At 43.3% G+C, this 14,101-nt stretch overlaps 1 protein-coding gene across 1 annotated transcript in view; it reads left to right on the forward strand.

The window, feature by feature from the left end:
* The window catches only part of ptprt (protein tyrosine phosphatase receptor type T), a 268,021-nt gene that overhangs the window by 183,990 nt on the left and 69,930 nt on the right, over nucleotides 1–14,101 (forward strand). Inside the window, exons 10-11 of the mRNA XM_066663982.1 lie at nucleotides 8,935–9,136; nucleotides 10,991–11,093. Of these exons, the coding sequence (XP_066520079.1) occupies nucleotides 8,935–9,136; nucleotides 10,991–11,093 (305 nt within the window). The remainder of the gene's footprint in view (nucleotides 1–8,934; nucleotides 9,137–10,990; nucleotides 11,094–14,101) is intronic.

The raw sequence follows: 14,101 nt of genomic DNA on the forward strand, positions 1-14,101 counted from the left end.
GGGTCCGCTGTGAACTCGCTGGAGTTTCATTGTTCTGAGGCGGAGTTGTTTATTTTATAGCAGCACAGTCGGGAGGTCGCTTGAATCCACAGTGAATCAGACTTCACTCGCCTCGCCCTGGAAAGTGTAAACGTGAAAGAAAAAGCTGCCTCTCGGAGCCTCTGGCACCTTAAAAGCTCCGGAATCACTCCTGAGGAGCTCCATGCAAATGTCCTCGTCTCATCTCCATCTCGGCCGGCTTGTTTACAGACTCTGAGTCTCCAGAGGGAGCAACTCCGGAGAAGAGAGACTCGCCCAATCTTCCTCTTCCAACACGGCGCTCCTCTCCAGATTTGCATTTGAAGGAGGACGTAATGGGTGTCGATAGCAGATGTCTTCGATTTCGCCGTCGGAGAGGAGCCGCTCTCTTTTAAAATCTTGGAGGTTGAAAGTCCATATGGGACGCTGCCTGGATGCTTCTCATTGCTTTGTGACGAGTCCACTGGGGTTAGGGGAGATTGTCGGTTGCCAGATCCTCCAGGCTTTCATTTGGATGCAAATGCCGTGTGGTGTTTGTGTGACTGGAGGCTCTTCTGTGAAAGGACCCTGTCGTCGTCTTCTTCTCCTTCTTCTTCTTCTTTTTCTGCTCACTTTCTCACTCTGTACCTCAGTCAACAGCCAGCTACTCCCTCTCTACTCTTTTCTCAGCTCCCTCTTGGTCTCCCAGTGGGCAGCAGCTATTTAAACATTGATCATTGCTCCACATTCGGCTGCTTCTCACAAAAACTGGGTTACGTCCACTTATTGTCGACTGGGCCGCAGCACGAAGTCACTATCAGGGGTTTGTTTATTAGTGTCAGGTTGAGGCTTTTTCAGAGAAAACTGTGCCTCTGCGGCTCGTGTGGGGTGTGGGGTTCATTTGAGGCCATTGCACCATTCACAGCAATGTTAATTAGATTTAGTCTTAATCTTAGTCTTTTGATTAATGCGTATTAGCTCTAGTCTTGTTTTAGTTATTAAATTAAATATATATTACACTCGGGTTCTAGTCGATGAGAACTAAAAACATTTTATTCTAGTTGTAGTCCATTAAATAAAAAAAACAACATTTATATAACATGACTGGCGCCCCCTACAGGGTGTATTTCCGCCTTGCGCCCAATGATTCCAGGTAGGCTCTGGACCCACCGCCACCCTGAGCTGGATAAGGGTTACAGACAATGAATGAATTAATTTATTTAACATTAACATTTTAAGTCCAAAGTCGCTGCAAAAGGCGTCACAAACGGAGTCGACTCCAAGAAATTTGGCCGACAGTTGATGCGAGTGACTCCCAGATGCTGGACGAATCGATTCTTTTGGAGTCGACTCCTCTTCACTGTTCGCCCCAACAACAGCAAACAGGAGCATTTTCCTGTTTATATTTCCTTATGATTTTCAGTTTTCGAATCAGAAATAACGAGTCACAGATCAGTCGTTCACTTTATCAATTCGTTTTTATTTGTTAATAAAAAGTGCAGAACATTTTGTCAAGGTCCTGATTTATATTATTACTTTAATTAAAAGACCAACCTCATAAACTAATGAATGAATTCCATACGTTTAGAACAGATTCATCCAAATCAAGCATCGTTTAAGTCGGCTTCAGTGCTTTTACTGTGTTTACAGACAACGTTTTCAGCTTTGATTTCAGAGCAGAATCTCCAGCTGAAACGGCTCTGTGTTATATTTTCTTCCACTGTTCATTAAAGAATCTCGGTTTTATTGTGAGACATGTTCAAAACCACCTGCTGTGGCTGGAGTATGTCCGCAGAGGGACAGACAGCAGTGTATACAGACGTTAGAATGAGCTCTGGCTTCAATTCATCGCCTATCTTTCATTGTCCAATAAAGAGTCTGTTCAGTGTGACCCTGCTGTGGACGTAGTTTATCACCAGAGCAACAGGCAGCAGTGCGCTCCAGTTCATATCGGATTCCCGCTGATATTAGTTCGGCTTTATTTGTTCTCAGAACCAGAACCGAAGACCTCGCTAAAGTCTACACATCACTCTCATAGCCTCTCTCTCTCTCTCTCTCTCTCTCTCTCTCTCTCTCTCACACACACACACACACACACTCTCTCTCTCTTCACAACAGTGAAAGGGAAATTGACCCTTTTCAGATTGGACTCTGCTCAATTAAACCCAAGCCCTACTTTTTTGTTGAGTGGTGAATCGGGCCGGCGTTTAGCTGCTGCCACGCGGCGTTGATCGCCCCTGAGGCCAAATCTGTCTCGCTGCCGCTGACCCTGAGCCAAACAGCAAGAGAAAAAACACAGAGAGAGAAAGAGAGAGAGAGAGACAGAGAGAGAGAGAGAGAGAGAGAGAGAGAGAGAGAGAGAGAGAGAGAGAGAAATGGCTTCCCTCCTACCTCCTGCTCTTTGACTCCAGCTGCAGTGCTCTGTTTTCTCGGAGGGTAATGGGAGTTAAGTGGGGGCTTATGACAGAGTAATGGCTGGTCTATCGATTGGCCTCGTGACCTTTCAGTCGCTGTGGTCTTTTCTTTCACTCGCCACAGAAAAAAGGACAAGTTAATAAGGGCCTGCGGAGTTTAGACCTCGTTCACATCAATCATATTTGTTTAACGTTTCCCACAATCGTCAGCGGCTTTCGCCAGCAGCAGGAGGTCAGTCGTCTGTCGAGCCACACGCCCAGGAACACAGAGGTCAAACTGTCCATCAGCCGCTGGTTTGGAGGTAGGTTTAGACTCAGATGAACTGGACGCTGCTGTTTGAAGGCTCTCGGTCTCCAGGGCTGAGTCTTTTGATCCGGTTTCAGACACAAACCCGACCGGTCCTCCTCCTGCATCCTTCACAGAGCCGACACAGAGCCCGAGTGTGGTGCTAATGGGTCGAACACATCTAGGTGGCACATCTTTTCCTCATCAAATGCATTGGAGAGGCTGAGTTTGCGAGATACTGGTGTTTGAGCAGCTCACGGGCGTCGATTCCTTAGAGTCTTTCTACTGAAGTAGAGTAATAACTGCAGAAAAGAAAGAGTGCTTCTCCGGAGCTGAACACACCCCTCAGTTTAGTGGAGCAGGTCTTTCACTGCAGATTAAATCACAGATCCCAAAACCAGAGGCGTCTAGCCATGAAAAGAGGAGTTAATCGAACCGGGCGCTTTTGGAAATACTCTCAGAAAACCTTCAGTCTCGAGTGTTAAACTCTTTGATCTGTTTAAGGTGTTGTTACAGAAGTAAACCTGAGGGTGACTGAGCAGTGTATGGGCTCTGTGTCTGAAAACAATCAAAATACACTTTACTTCCTGAAATATTTGAGGATGTGTATTAAACACCAGGTAGTGTTTTTACCTCTCGATTACAGCTTCACAATCGCTGTGAGGCTCCACGGATCTGTAATACGGAGAACAGTGTTCAACACTGCAGAAACAGCACTATGTAATTTCTGGAGGAGGGTAGGAAAAAACCTCCCTTCACAATGATTTGAGGACAGTGTTTTACAACCTGCAAATTTTACCTGGTGCTGTTTTAAAGACTCCAGCAAGGCACGACAAAGAAATGCTTGTATATAATAAATAAAAAAAAAAAAATATATATATATATATATATATATATATATATATATATATATATATATATATATATAAAATAATAAATAATAATAATGGTAATGTCGCAGTCACACAGCTCCATGGTCCTAGACATTGTGGGTTCGAGTCCCCCTCCGGGTGACTGCGTGGGTTTCCTCCTGGTGACTGTCTGTGAGGAGTGTGGTGTGTTCTCCCTGTGTCTGCGTGGGTTTCCTCCGGGTGACTGTCTGTGAGGAGTGTGGTGTGTTCTCCCTGTGTCTGCGTGGGTTTCCTCAGGGTGACTGTCTGTGAGGAGTGTGGTGTGTTCTCCCTGTGTCTGTGTGGGTTTCCTCCGGGTGACTGTCTGTGAGGAGTGTGGTGTGTTCTCCCTGTGTCTGCGTGGGTTTCCTCCGGATGACTGTCTGTGAGGAGTGTGGTGTGTTCTCCCTGTGTCTGCGTGGGTTTCCTCCGGATGACTGTCTGTGAGGAGTGTGGTGTGTTCTCCCTGTGTCTGCATGGGTTTCCTCCGGGTGACTGCCTGTGAGGAGTGTGGTGTGTTCTCTCTGTGTCTGCATGGGTTTCCTCTGGGTGACTGTCTGTGAGGAGTGTGGTGTGTTCTCCCTGTGTCTGCATGGGTTTCCTCCAGGTGACTGTATGTGAGGAGTGTGGTGTGTTCTCCCTGTGTCTGCGTGGGTTTCCTCCGAGTGAATGTCTGTGAGGAGTGTGGTGTGTTGTCTCTGTGTCTGCATGGGTTTCCTCCGGGTGACTGCCTGTGAGGAGTGTGGTGTGTTCTCTCTGTGTCTGCATGGGTTTCCTCTGGGTGACTGTCTGTGAGGAGTGTGGTGTGTTCTGTCTGTGTCTGCATGGGTTTCCTCCGGGTGACTGTCTGTGAGGAGTGTGGTGTGTTCTCCCTGTGTCTGCGTGGGTTTCCTCCGGATGACTGTCTGTGAGAAGTGTGGTGTGTTCTCCCTGTGTCTGCGTGGGTTTCCTCCGGATGACTGTCTGTGAGGAGTGTGGTGTGTTCTCCCTGTGTCTGCGTGGGTTTCCTCCGGATGACTGTCTGTGAGAAGTGTGGTGTGTTCTCCCTGTGTCTGCGTGGGTTTCCTCCGGATGACTGTCTGTGAGGAGTGTGGTGTGTTCTCCCTGTGTCTGCGTGGGTTTCCTCCGGATGACTGTCTGTGAGAAGTGTGGTGTGTTCTCCCTGTGTCTGCGTGGGTTTCCTCCGGATGACTGTCTGTGAGGAGTGTGGTGTGTTCTCCCTGTGTCTGCATGGGTTTCCTCCGGGTGACTGTCTGTGAGGAGTGTGGTGTGTTCTCCCTGTGTCTGCGTGGGTTTCCTCCGGGTGACTGTCTGTGAGGAGTGTGGTGTGTTCTCCATGTGTCTGCATGGGTTTCCTCCGGGTGACTGTCTGTGAGGAGTGTGGTGTGTTCTCTCTGTGTCTGCATGGGTTTCCTTTGGGTGACTGTATGTGAGGAGTGTGGTGTGTTCTCCCTGTGTCTGCGTGGGTTTCCTCCAGGTTACTGTCTGTGAGGAGTGTGGTGTGTTGTCTCTGTGTCTCCATGGGTTTCCTACGGGTGATTGTATGTGAGGAGTGTGATGTGATCTCCCTGTGTCTGCGTGGGTTTCCTCCTGGTGAATGTCTGTGAGGAGTGTGGTGTGTTGTCTCTGTGTCGTGTGTTGTCTCTGTGTCTGCATGGGTTTCCTCCGGGTGACTGTCTGTGAGGAGTGTGGTGTGTTCTCTCTGTGTCTGCATGGGTTTCCTCCGGGTGACTGTCTGTGAGGAGTGTGGTGTGTTCTCTCTGTGTCTGCATGGGTTTCCTCCGGGTGACTGTCTGTGAGGAGTGTGGTGTGTTCTCCCTGTGTCTGCATGGGTTTCCTCCGGGTGATTGTATGTGAGGAGTGTGATGTGATCTCCCTGTGTCTGCGTGGGTTTCCTCCTGGTGAATGTCTGTGAGGAGTGTGGTGTGTTGTCTCTGTGTCTGCATGGGTTTCCTCCGGCTGAATGTCTGTGAGGAGTGTGGTGTGTTTTCTCTGTGTTTGCATGGGTTTCCTCCGGGTGACTGCCTGTGAGGAGTGTGGTGTGTTCTCTCTGTGTCTGCATGGGTTTCCTCCGGGTGACTGTCTGTGAGGAGTGTGATGTGTTCTCTCTGTGTCTGCATGGGTTTCCTCCGGGTGACTGTATGTGAGGAGAGTGATATGTTCTCTCTGTGTCTGCATGGGTTTCCTCCGGGTGACTGTATGTGAGGAGTGTGGTGCGTTCTCCCTGTGTCTGCGTGGGTTTCCTCCGGATGACTGTCTGTGAGGAGTGTGGTGTGTTCTCTCTGAGTCTGCGTGGGTTTCCTCCGGGTGACTGTCTGTGGGGAGTGTGGTGTGTTCTCTCTGTGTCTGCATGGGTTTCCTCCGGGTGACTGTATGTGAGGAGTGTGGTGTGTTCTCTCTGTGTATGCATGGGTTTCCTCAGGGTGACTGTATGTGAGGAGTGTGGTGTGTTTTCTCTGTGTCTGTGTCGATTTCCTCCGGGTGACTGTCTGTGAGGAGTGTGGTGTGTTCTCTCTGTGTCTGCATGGGTTTCCTCCGGGTGACTCTATGTGAGGAGTGTGGTGCGTTCTCCCTGTGTCTGCGTGGGTTTCCTCCGGGTGACTGTCTGTGAGGAGTGTGGTGTGTTCTCTCTGAGTCTGCGTGGGTTTCCTCCGGGTTGTGGTGGTGTGTTGTCTCTGTGTCTGCATGGGTTTCCTCCGGGTGACTGCCTGTGAGGAGTGTGGTGTGTTCTCTCTGTGTCTGCATGGGTTTCCTCTGGGTGACTGTCTGTGAGGAGTGTGGTGTGTTCTCTCTGTGTCTCCATGGGTTTCCTCCGGGTGACTGTCTGTGAGGAGTGTGGTGTGTTCTCTCTGTGTCTGCATGGGTTTCCTCCGGGTGACTGTCTGTGAGGAGTGTGGTGTGTTCTCTCTGTGTCTGCATGGGTTTCCTCCGGGTGACTGTATGTGAGGAGTGTGGTGTGTTCTCTCTGAGTCTGCGTGGGTTTCCTCCGGGTGACTGTCTGTGAGGAGTGTGGTGTGTTCTCTCTGTGTTTGCATGGGTTTCCTCCGGGTGACTGTCTGTGAGGAGTGTGGTGTGTTCTCTCTGTGTCTGCATGGGTTTCCTCTGGGTGACTGTCTGTGAGGAGTGTGGTGTGTTCTCTCTGTGTCTCCATGGGTTTCCTCCGGGTGACTGTCTGTGAGGAGTGTGGTGTGTTCTCTCTGTGTCTGCATGGGTTTCCTCCGGGTGACTGTCTGTGAGGAGTGTGGTGTGTTCTCTCTGTGTCTGCATGGGTTTCCTCCGGGTGACTGTATGTGAGGAGTGTGGTGTGTTCTCTCTGAGTCTGCGTGGGTTTCCTCCGGGTGACTGTCTGTGAGGAGTGTGGTGTGTTCTCTCTGTGTTTGCATGGGTTTCCTCCGGGTGACTGTCTGTGAGGAGTGTGGTGTGTTCTCTCTGTGTCTGCATGGGTTTCCTCTGGGTGACTGTCTGTGAGGAGTGTGGTGTGTTCTCTCTGTGTCTGCATGGGTTTCCTCCGGGTGACTGTATGTGAGGAGTGTGGTGTGTTCTCTCTGTGTCTGCATGGGTTTCCTCCGGGTGACTGTATGTGAGGAGTGTGGTCACAGAAACAGAGATGAACCAATACACACCCCACACTAAAGGGACGGATGATTTGAGGATGATATTTGCTCTTTAATGGATTGAATAAATCAACATATCTTTTTTTATTTTACATTTAGAGTAAAGTACGGAAGGAATGAGGCTGAAAACATAAGAATCAGTGAATATTGTAGTGGAGAACTCTCCCTCTAACACTCCCCGTGAATCCTGCACCTCTAAGGCTTTATAAAGGCCTTCAGAAGGTGTTTCCAAAGAAGTCTGCTGTTGTGTGAACTGCAGTAAAAGCAGGAATCACAATAATAACAGGAGATGGTGAGAGACATAAACTGTGTGAGCGCTCATGAAGTTAAGCCCAATGTGGTGACCGTGACCACTCCCTCAGCTCTGCTCCCGAGACTGACCCTTGTGGTTCCTACTCAACTCAACTCATCTCTTCCACTCCTCCACCAGGTGAATCAGGTCCTGGTTCTGGAAGAACCCTCTCACTCTAAACTCAGTTCCATCACATATAGAGTAGAGACCAGTGGAGACCAGTAGAGTCCAGTGGAGACCAGTAGAGACCAGTAGAGTCCAGTAGAGACCAGTAGAGACCAGTGGAGTCCAGTAGAGACCAGAAGAGTCTGATAAAGCAGGGGAAATACAGTGGAAAACACCATTTTGTGGATGCAGCTTTAACCCTTTTATATTCACTTTGAGAAATCAACAGAAACATGTCACTCCACATCTTTCAGATCTGTGCATTGAACTGTGTGTGTGTGTGTGTGTGTGTGTGAGAGAGAGAGAGAGAGAGACAGAGTGTTCAGTAAAATTCCACTATAAAGTGTGCTTTTATTTGCTCTGACTGTTTTTTTTTGCCTGTGTGTGTGTGTCACACAGCTGTCACTTTATCAGATTTGATTGGTTTAAATGGAGTTGTGAACTGTGAAACATCGAGGCTAAAATATTTTGATCGCCCTCCAACCATGTACTTATCAATTTATACAAACATCAATCTCCACACAGATAGGAACCGACTGAGCGTGTCTGTGTGTGTCTGCGTGTATGTGTCTGTGTGTGTGTGTTTGTGTGTGTGTGTCTGCGTGTGTCTGCGTGTATGTGTCTGTGTGTGTGTGTGTTTGTGTGTGTGTGTCTGCGTGTATGTGTCTGTGTGTGTGTGTGTGTCTGTGTGTGTCTGCGTGTATGTGTCTGTGTGTGTGTGTGTGTGTGTGTGTGTGTGTGTGTGTGTGTCTGCGTGTATGTGTCTCTCTGTGTGTGTTTGTGTATGTGTGTGTGTGTGTGTGTGCGTGTGTGTGGGTTTGTGAGTAAAGCGCCATTGATTTGTCCCTGTCTGTCATTTTTAAGGTTTTTCTGTCATATCTCTCTCTCTCTCTCTCTCTCTCTCTCTCTGTCTCTCTCTCTCTCTCTCTCTCTCTCTCTCTCTCTCTCTCTCTCTCTCTCTCTCTCTCTCTCTCTCTTTGGCTGTCTGGGACGCTGTCGGCTGGACTATTCTCAGTGCAGCAGTGACACTGAGGGGTTTAAAAACTCCAGCAGCACTGCTGTGTCTGATCCACTGTACACCAGCACAGCACACACTAACACACCACCACCACGTCAGTGTCACTGCAGCACTGAGAATGATCCACCACCACATCACACCTGCTCTGTGGGAGTCCTGAGCGCTGAAGAACAGGGTTAGAACCACACTGTGCTCACTGTGCTCTTTTATTGTAATCCATTGGCTGATGGGTGTGTGTGTGGTTGTGTGTGTTCTCAGATCACCTACAAAGCTCTGAGTTCTCTGGACCCCAGCGCAGACCTGAGCACTCAGCACGGACGGGTGTTTAAACTCCAGAACGAGACTCATCACCTCTTTGTTGGGCTTTACCCCGGAACCACGTACTACTTTACCCTGAAGGCCAGCACCAGCAAGGGCTTTGGACCCCCGGTCACCTCCCGCATCGCCACCAATATCGCAGGTAACAACAACAACAACAACAACAAAAACAACAACAGCAACAACACTAACAAAAAATACAACAACAGCAGCAACAACAATGACAACAATAACAACAACACTAACAACAAAAACAACAACAAGAACACTAACAACTAAAACAACAATAGCACCAACACTAACAACAAAAACAACAACAATAACAAAAACACTAACAACAAAAAACAACAACAATGACAACAAAATAACAACAAGAACAAGAACACTAGCAACTAAAACAGCAACAACACTAACAACAAAAACAACAATAACAAAAACACTAACAACAAACAACAACAATAACAAAAACACTAACAATAAACAACAACAGCAACAACACTAACAACAAAAACAGCAACAATAACAACAACACTAACAACTAAAACAACAACAGCAACAACACTAACAACAAAAACAACAACAATAACAAAAACACTAACAACAACAGCAACAACACTAACAACAAAAACAATAACAAGAACACTAACAACAAAAACAACAACAACAACAATGACAACAAAAACAACAACAATAACAAAAACACTAACAACTAAAACAACAACAGCAACAAAACTAACAACAAAAACAACAACAATAACAAAAACACTAACAACAAAAAACAACAGCAACAACACTAACTACAAAAACAGCAACAATAACAACAACACTAACAACTAAAACAACAACAGCAACAACACTAACAACAAAAACAACAACAATAACAAAAACACTAACAACAACAGCAACAACACTAACAACAAAAACAACAACAATAACAAAAACACTAACAACAAGCAACAACACTAACAACAAAAACAGCAACAATAACAACAACACTAACAACAAAAAACAACAGCAGCAACAACAATGACAACACTAACAACAAAAACAACAACAATAACAAGAACACTAACAACTAAAACAACAACAGCAACAACACTAACAACACAAACAACAACAATAACAAAAACACTAACAACAACAGCAACAACACTAACATCAAAAATAACAACAATAACAAAAACACTAACAACAAACAACAACAGCAACAACACTAACATCAAAAACAACAACAAAAAACAACAGCAGCAACAACAATGACAACAACACTAACAACAACATTATTAACAGCAACATTAACAATAACAACAATAACACTAATATTAGTGAGGGTCAGAGGCTGGTGATTAATTCTGGCTCACACTCATCACTCTCACTCAGCCCACTGCTGGGGATTATTACGCCCCCGGTGGACTCGCCTGGCATTTACAGGATATTGATAATTACAAATGATATTTTTTATATTATATTCATTTTTATATTAATTTAAAAGAGCAAAAAAGTTATATTTCACCTGAATGATTTATAAATGTATTAAATTATGTTGATAATTAAAATTAAAGGTTAGTGTAAATTACATTCCTCAGATGCTGTAGATTTGTTTACGTTTAACATTAGACATGACACGGCCTTTAAAGATCAAACACTGTTTATTAAATTAATATTATTAAATCTGGTTATTATTCCAGAACAGTTTAATGAGAGAGAGAGAGAGAGAGAGAGAGAGAGAGAGAGAAAGAAAGAGAGAGAGAGACAGAGAGAGAGAGAGAGAGAGAAAGAAGGAAAGAATAGATAAAGGAGAATGAAGAAAAAAGTGATGAGGAAAGAAGATGAAACAGAAACAGAAAGAAGGGAGGTAGAAGCAGAAAGAGAAAGAAAGAAGAAAAGATCACATCCAGTTTTGGAGATTGTCTATTGGTCGGTTCACCATCAATTATTCAAAAACAGATTTACATGTGATTTGCATATGCTAATGAACTGTCTCTGTGTGTTGTAGCTCCTTTGATGCCGGAGTACGAAGCTGATTCCCCGCTAAACGAAACTGAGACCACCATCACTGTCCTCCTGAAACCGGCCCAGTCCAGAGGAGCCCCCGTCAGGTCAGAACTACCCACGCTGACCAAATGATAATGAGCCACTCGCTGGTCATCCAGACCCCGAGCCCCACAGCAGTGTTCTCCCCCTGTGTAAACAGCCCTGTTCAGAACGCCCGCTTTCAGCACCTGTTCCTTTAAATGATGAGCCGCTCGCTGTTCACCCCGACCCCGAGCGCACAGCAGTGAGGAGCGAGGAGCAGAAGCTCTGGTTTTTAGCTGTTTTCACTCTGTTCTCTTTCTTCTCCGTTTTTACTCAGTGCTCTTATTTCTCCGCGCTCGTTGTGTCTATTTTGCTGAGTTTAACCTTGTCTTTGTGCTCTCACATAAACACGGGTCCAGCGCTGTGATTGGACAGACTCAGACGAGGGGGCGGGGCCATTTGAAAGTCTCTGCACTTGACGTCAGAAGCGGAGCAGAATCAGAGCTCGTTTTATCCGGTGTCTCTGACTCAGGCAGTGCACAGAAAACTGACTGGAGTCTTGTTTCACAATGTGTGAGTTGGTGGGCTCCCATTAATTGGGATATGCACTGAACAAGGGATTTCTTCAAAATATGTTGCTTTTAAAACGCTTGTATTCACAGATATATATTTTTATATTTCTGTCTCTAGCTTATGTTTCTCTGCAGCAAACTTCAGATAAATCCATGTCCTTAATCCTGGACTGAAAGAGGAGGGAGTGAAAATGATGGTCTCTCTCTGTCTCTCTCTCTCTGTCTGTCTCTCTCTCTCTCTCTGTCTGGGCAAGAGAGGCAAGACTCTTTAAAAGCTCTCATTCAGATTAGAGTAATTAATATTCTGAGGCCTTAATGCAGTCGTGTGGAGTTTGGACGTGAAACACAATTTCTCTCTGTCTTCCTTCTGCCTTCTCTCTCTCTCACACACACACACACTAACACAAAAACTGACTAACACACACACACACACACACACTGATTAACACACACACACACACACACACACACACACTGACTAACACACACACACACACAAACACATACACACTGACTTACACACATGCACACACACACACACACAAACACATACACACTGACTTACACACATGCACACACACACACACGTTTACTGCTGTTATCAGTGTTAGAATCAAACAAATCCTTTCTTAATTAGGGATCATTTAATAAATAAAATAAAGGTATATGATAAATATTATTATGTCAGTGGAGGAGTGTGTAAACTATTACAGTGTTTTTAATTAAAGAAATAATTTAGTTGAAATGAAATATAATTAAATTTAGTATCAATTCTACTGTTACTGTAAAGACATTAATATTCCATAATTATATAGTAATTATAAATAATTACATAATAATTATACATTATTATTATTATTATTATTATTAATGAAATTAATTTCTAAAATAATTGGGCATTGGCCAGTTTTTGCCACTTTGTTTAATACAGTGCTAACATTATTTATAAAAATGCTAATAATAATTCTAATAATAATTGTAATAATAATACTTTATAAATAATACTTAACTAAAATTATATTTTGTTTCAAAGCTAAACCTGGTTTTTATATTTACCTTATCACATGTATAACTATAAAAATATGTATGTTTACGTACTTATGTATAAATGGTTGTATCAGGTTTATTAAAATAAATATAATCTTATTACAGTGATGAAACACAGGAGCACATTCAGTATAAGACTCATTCCACCAAAATACAACATAGAGTGCCACAGGAGGTCATTCCTACCTGTGGCCATCAAAATCTACAACTCCTCTCTCAGTGTGTGACACTATGGTTCATCTGTGCTATAATTAACACCAAATTACACTGTTCATATAGGCAATAATAATAATAATAATAATAATAATTTTTTAATTGTGTGTGCAATAATTCAGATGTGCAATAATTTGAACTTTATAAAGTATATTCCATATCACTTTACAGTTTATTTAAGATATTAAAGTCTACATTTTGCAGTTTTATTTATTTATTTATTAGAGTGTTTATTCTTTTATATAAACAGTTGCAACTGTAACAACTGCAATTTCCCTCTGGGATTAATAAAGTATTTCTGATTCTAATTATGTAGTCCATTAATATAAAACAATTTCATTTTCCACTGGAAGTAGTGACTTTCCAGCATTTTGATTAAAAAAAAAAAAATTATAGATTGTTGTAAATCTATAAAAAAATTAAAAAATGACAAGTGAAATTAATTGTTCGGTATTTTCAGTATTTATTTGGAATTTATTTTTTTTTTCAAATAAAGAATAAATAATAATAATAAACAAAGCAATAAATAAAAAAGTTTGATCAGTTTTATGACAGTCTCCTATGGCTCACACCCCCAGCAGTGACGATGATAATGATTCAGAACACTTCATTGTTTTTGTACAAGATTAATACAAAACAAAGAAACAAATAATAAATGCATGCTCTTCTCAGAGGACTGCGTCTGAGTAAAGGACTGTAGTGGGCTGTAAATCAAATGATCTGTACTCTAAGTGTGAATGATAATAATAATATTACTCCTGTGAGATGAGGCCTTTTAAGAAGAAAGTTTAAATCTACTTTACGAAGATGAGTCTTACACTAGGCCAAGGACATCATTTATTTATTATTAATATTAGTTATAATTAGACCTTTTACCAGATCAGATTTACTTTAAATAATAAAAACATTAAAGGAATCGTTTTTTACTGAATCTTTCTTTAGTTGTGTAGCTATAATGATCATCACTACAATGAATGTGTTATAAAAGCTACCTGTAAAGATAAGTGTAGTAAACAATTAATAGGCAACTTCAAGAAGTATACTTTCGTCATTGGAAAAATCAGTTTTTTTTGCCTGTTCTTGCTCTCTTTAAAACGTCTGTTTAAAAATATAATTATTAATGTTATTTTAATTAACTATAATACATTTTTTAAATGAATGAAATGGCATTTTTGTGGTGTGTTTACGATGATGTGACTGCACTGTGAGCAATGTCTGTTTATTATTTTAATATAAATGTTTATGTGAAGCAATAAAAT

The sequence above is a fragment of the Hoplias malabaricus genome, chromosome 3, assembly GCF_029633855.1.
Source record: "Hoplias malabaricus isolate fHopMal1 chromosome 3, fHopMal1.hap1, whole genome shotgun sequence".
In the NCBI taxonomy this organism is placed as follows: Eukaryota; Metazoa; Chordata; class Actinopteri; order Characiformes; family Erythrinidae; genus Hoplias; species Hoplias malabaricus.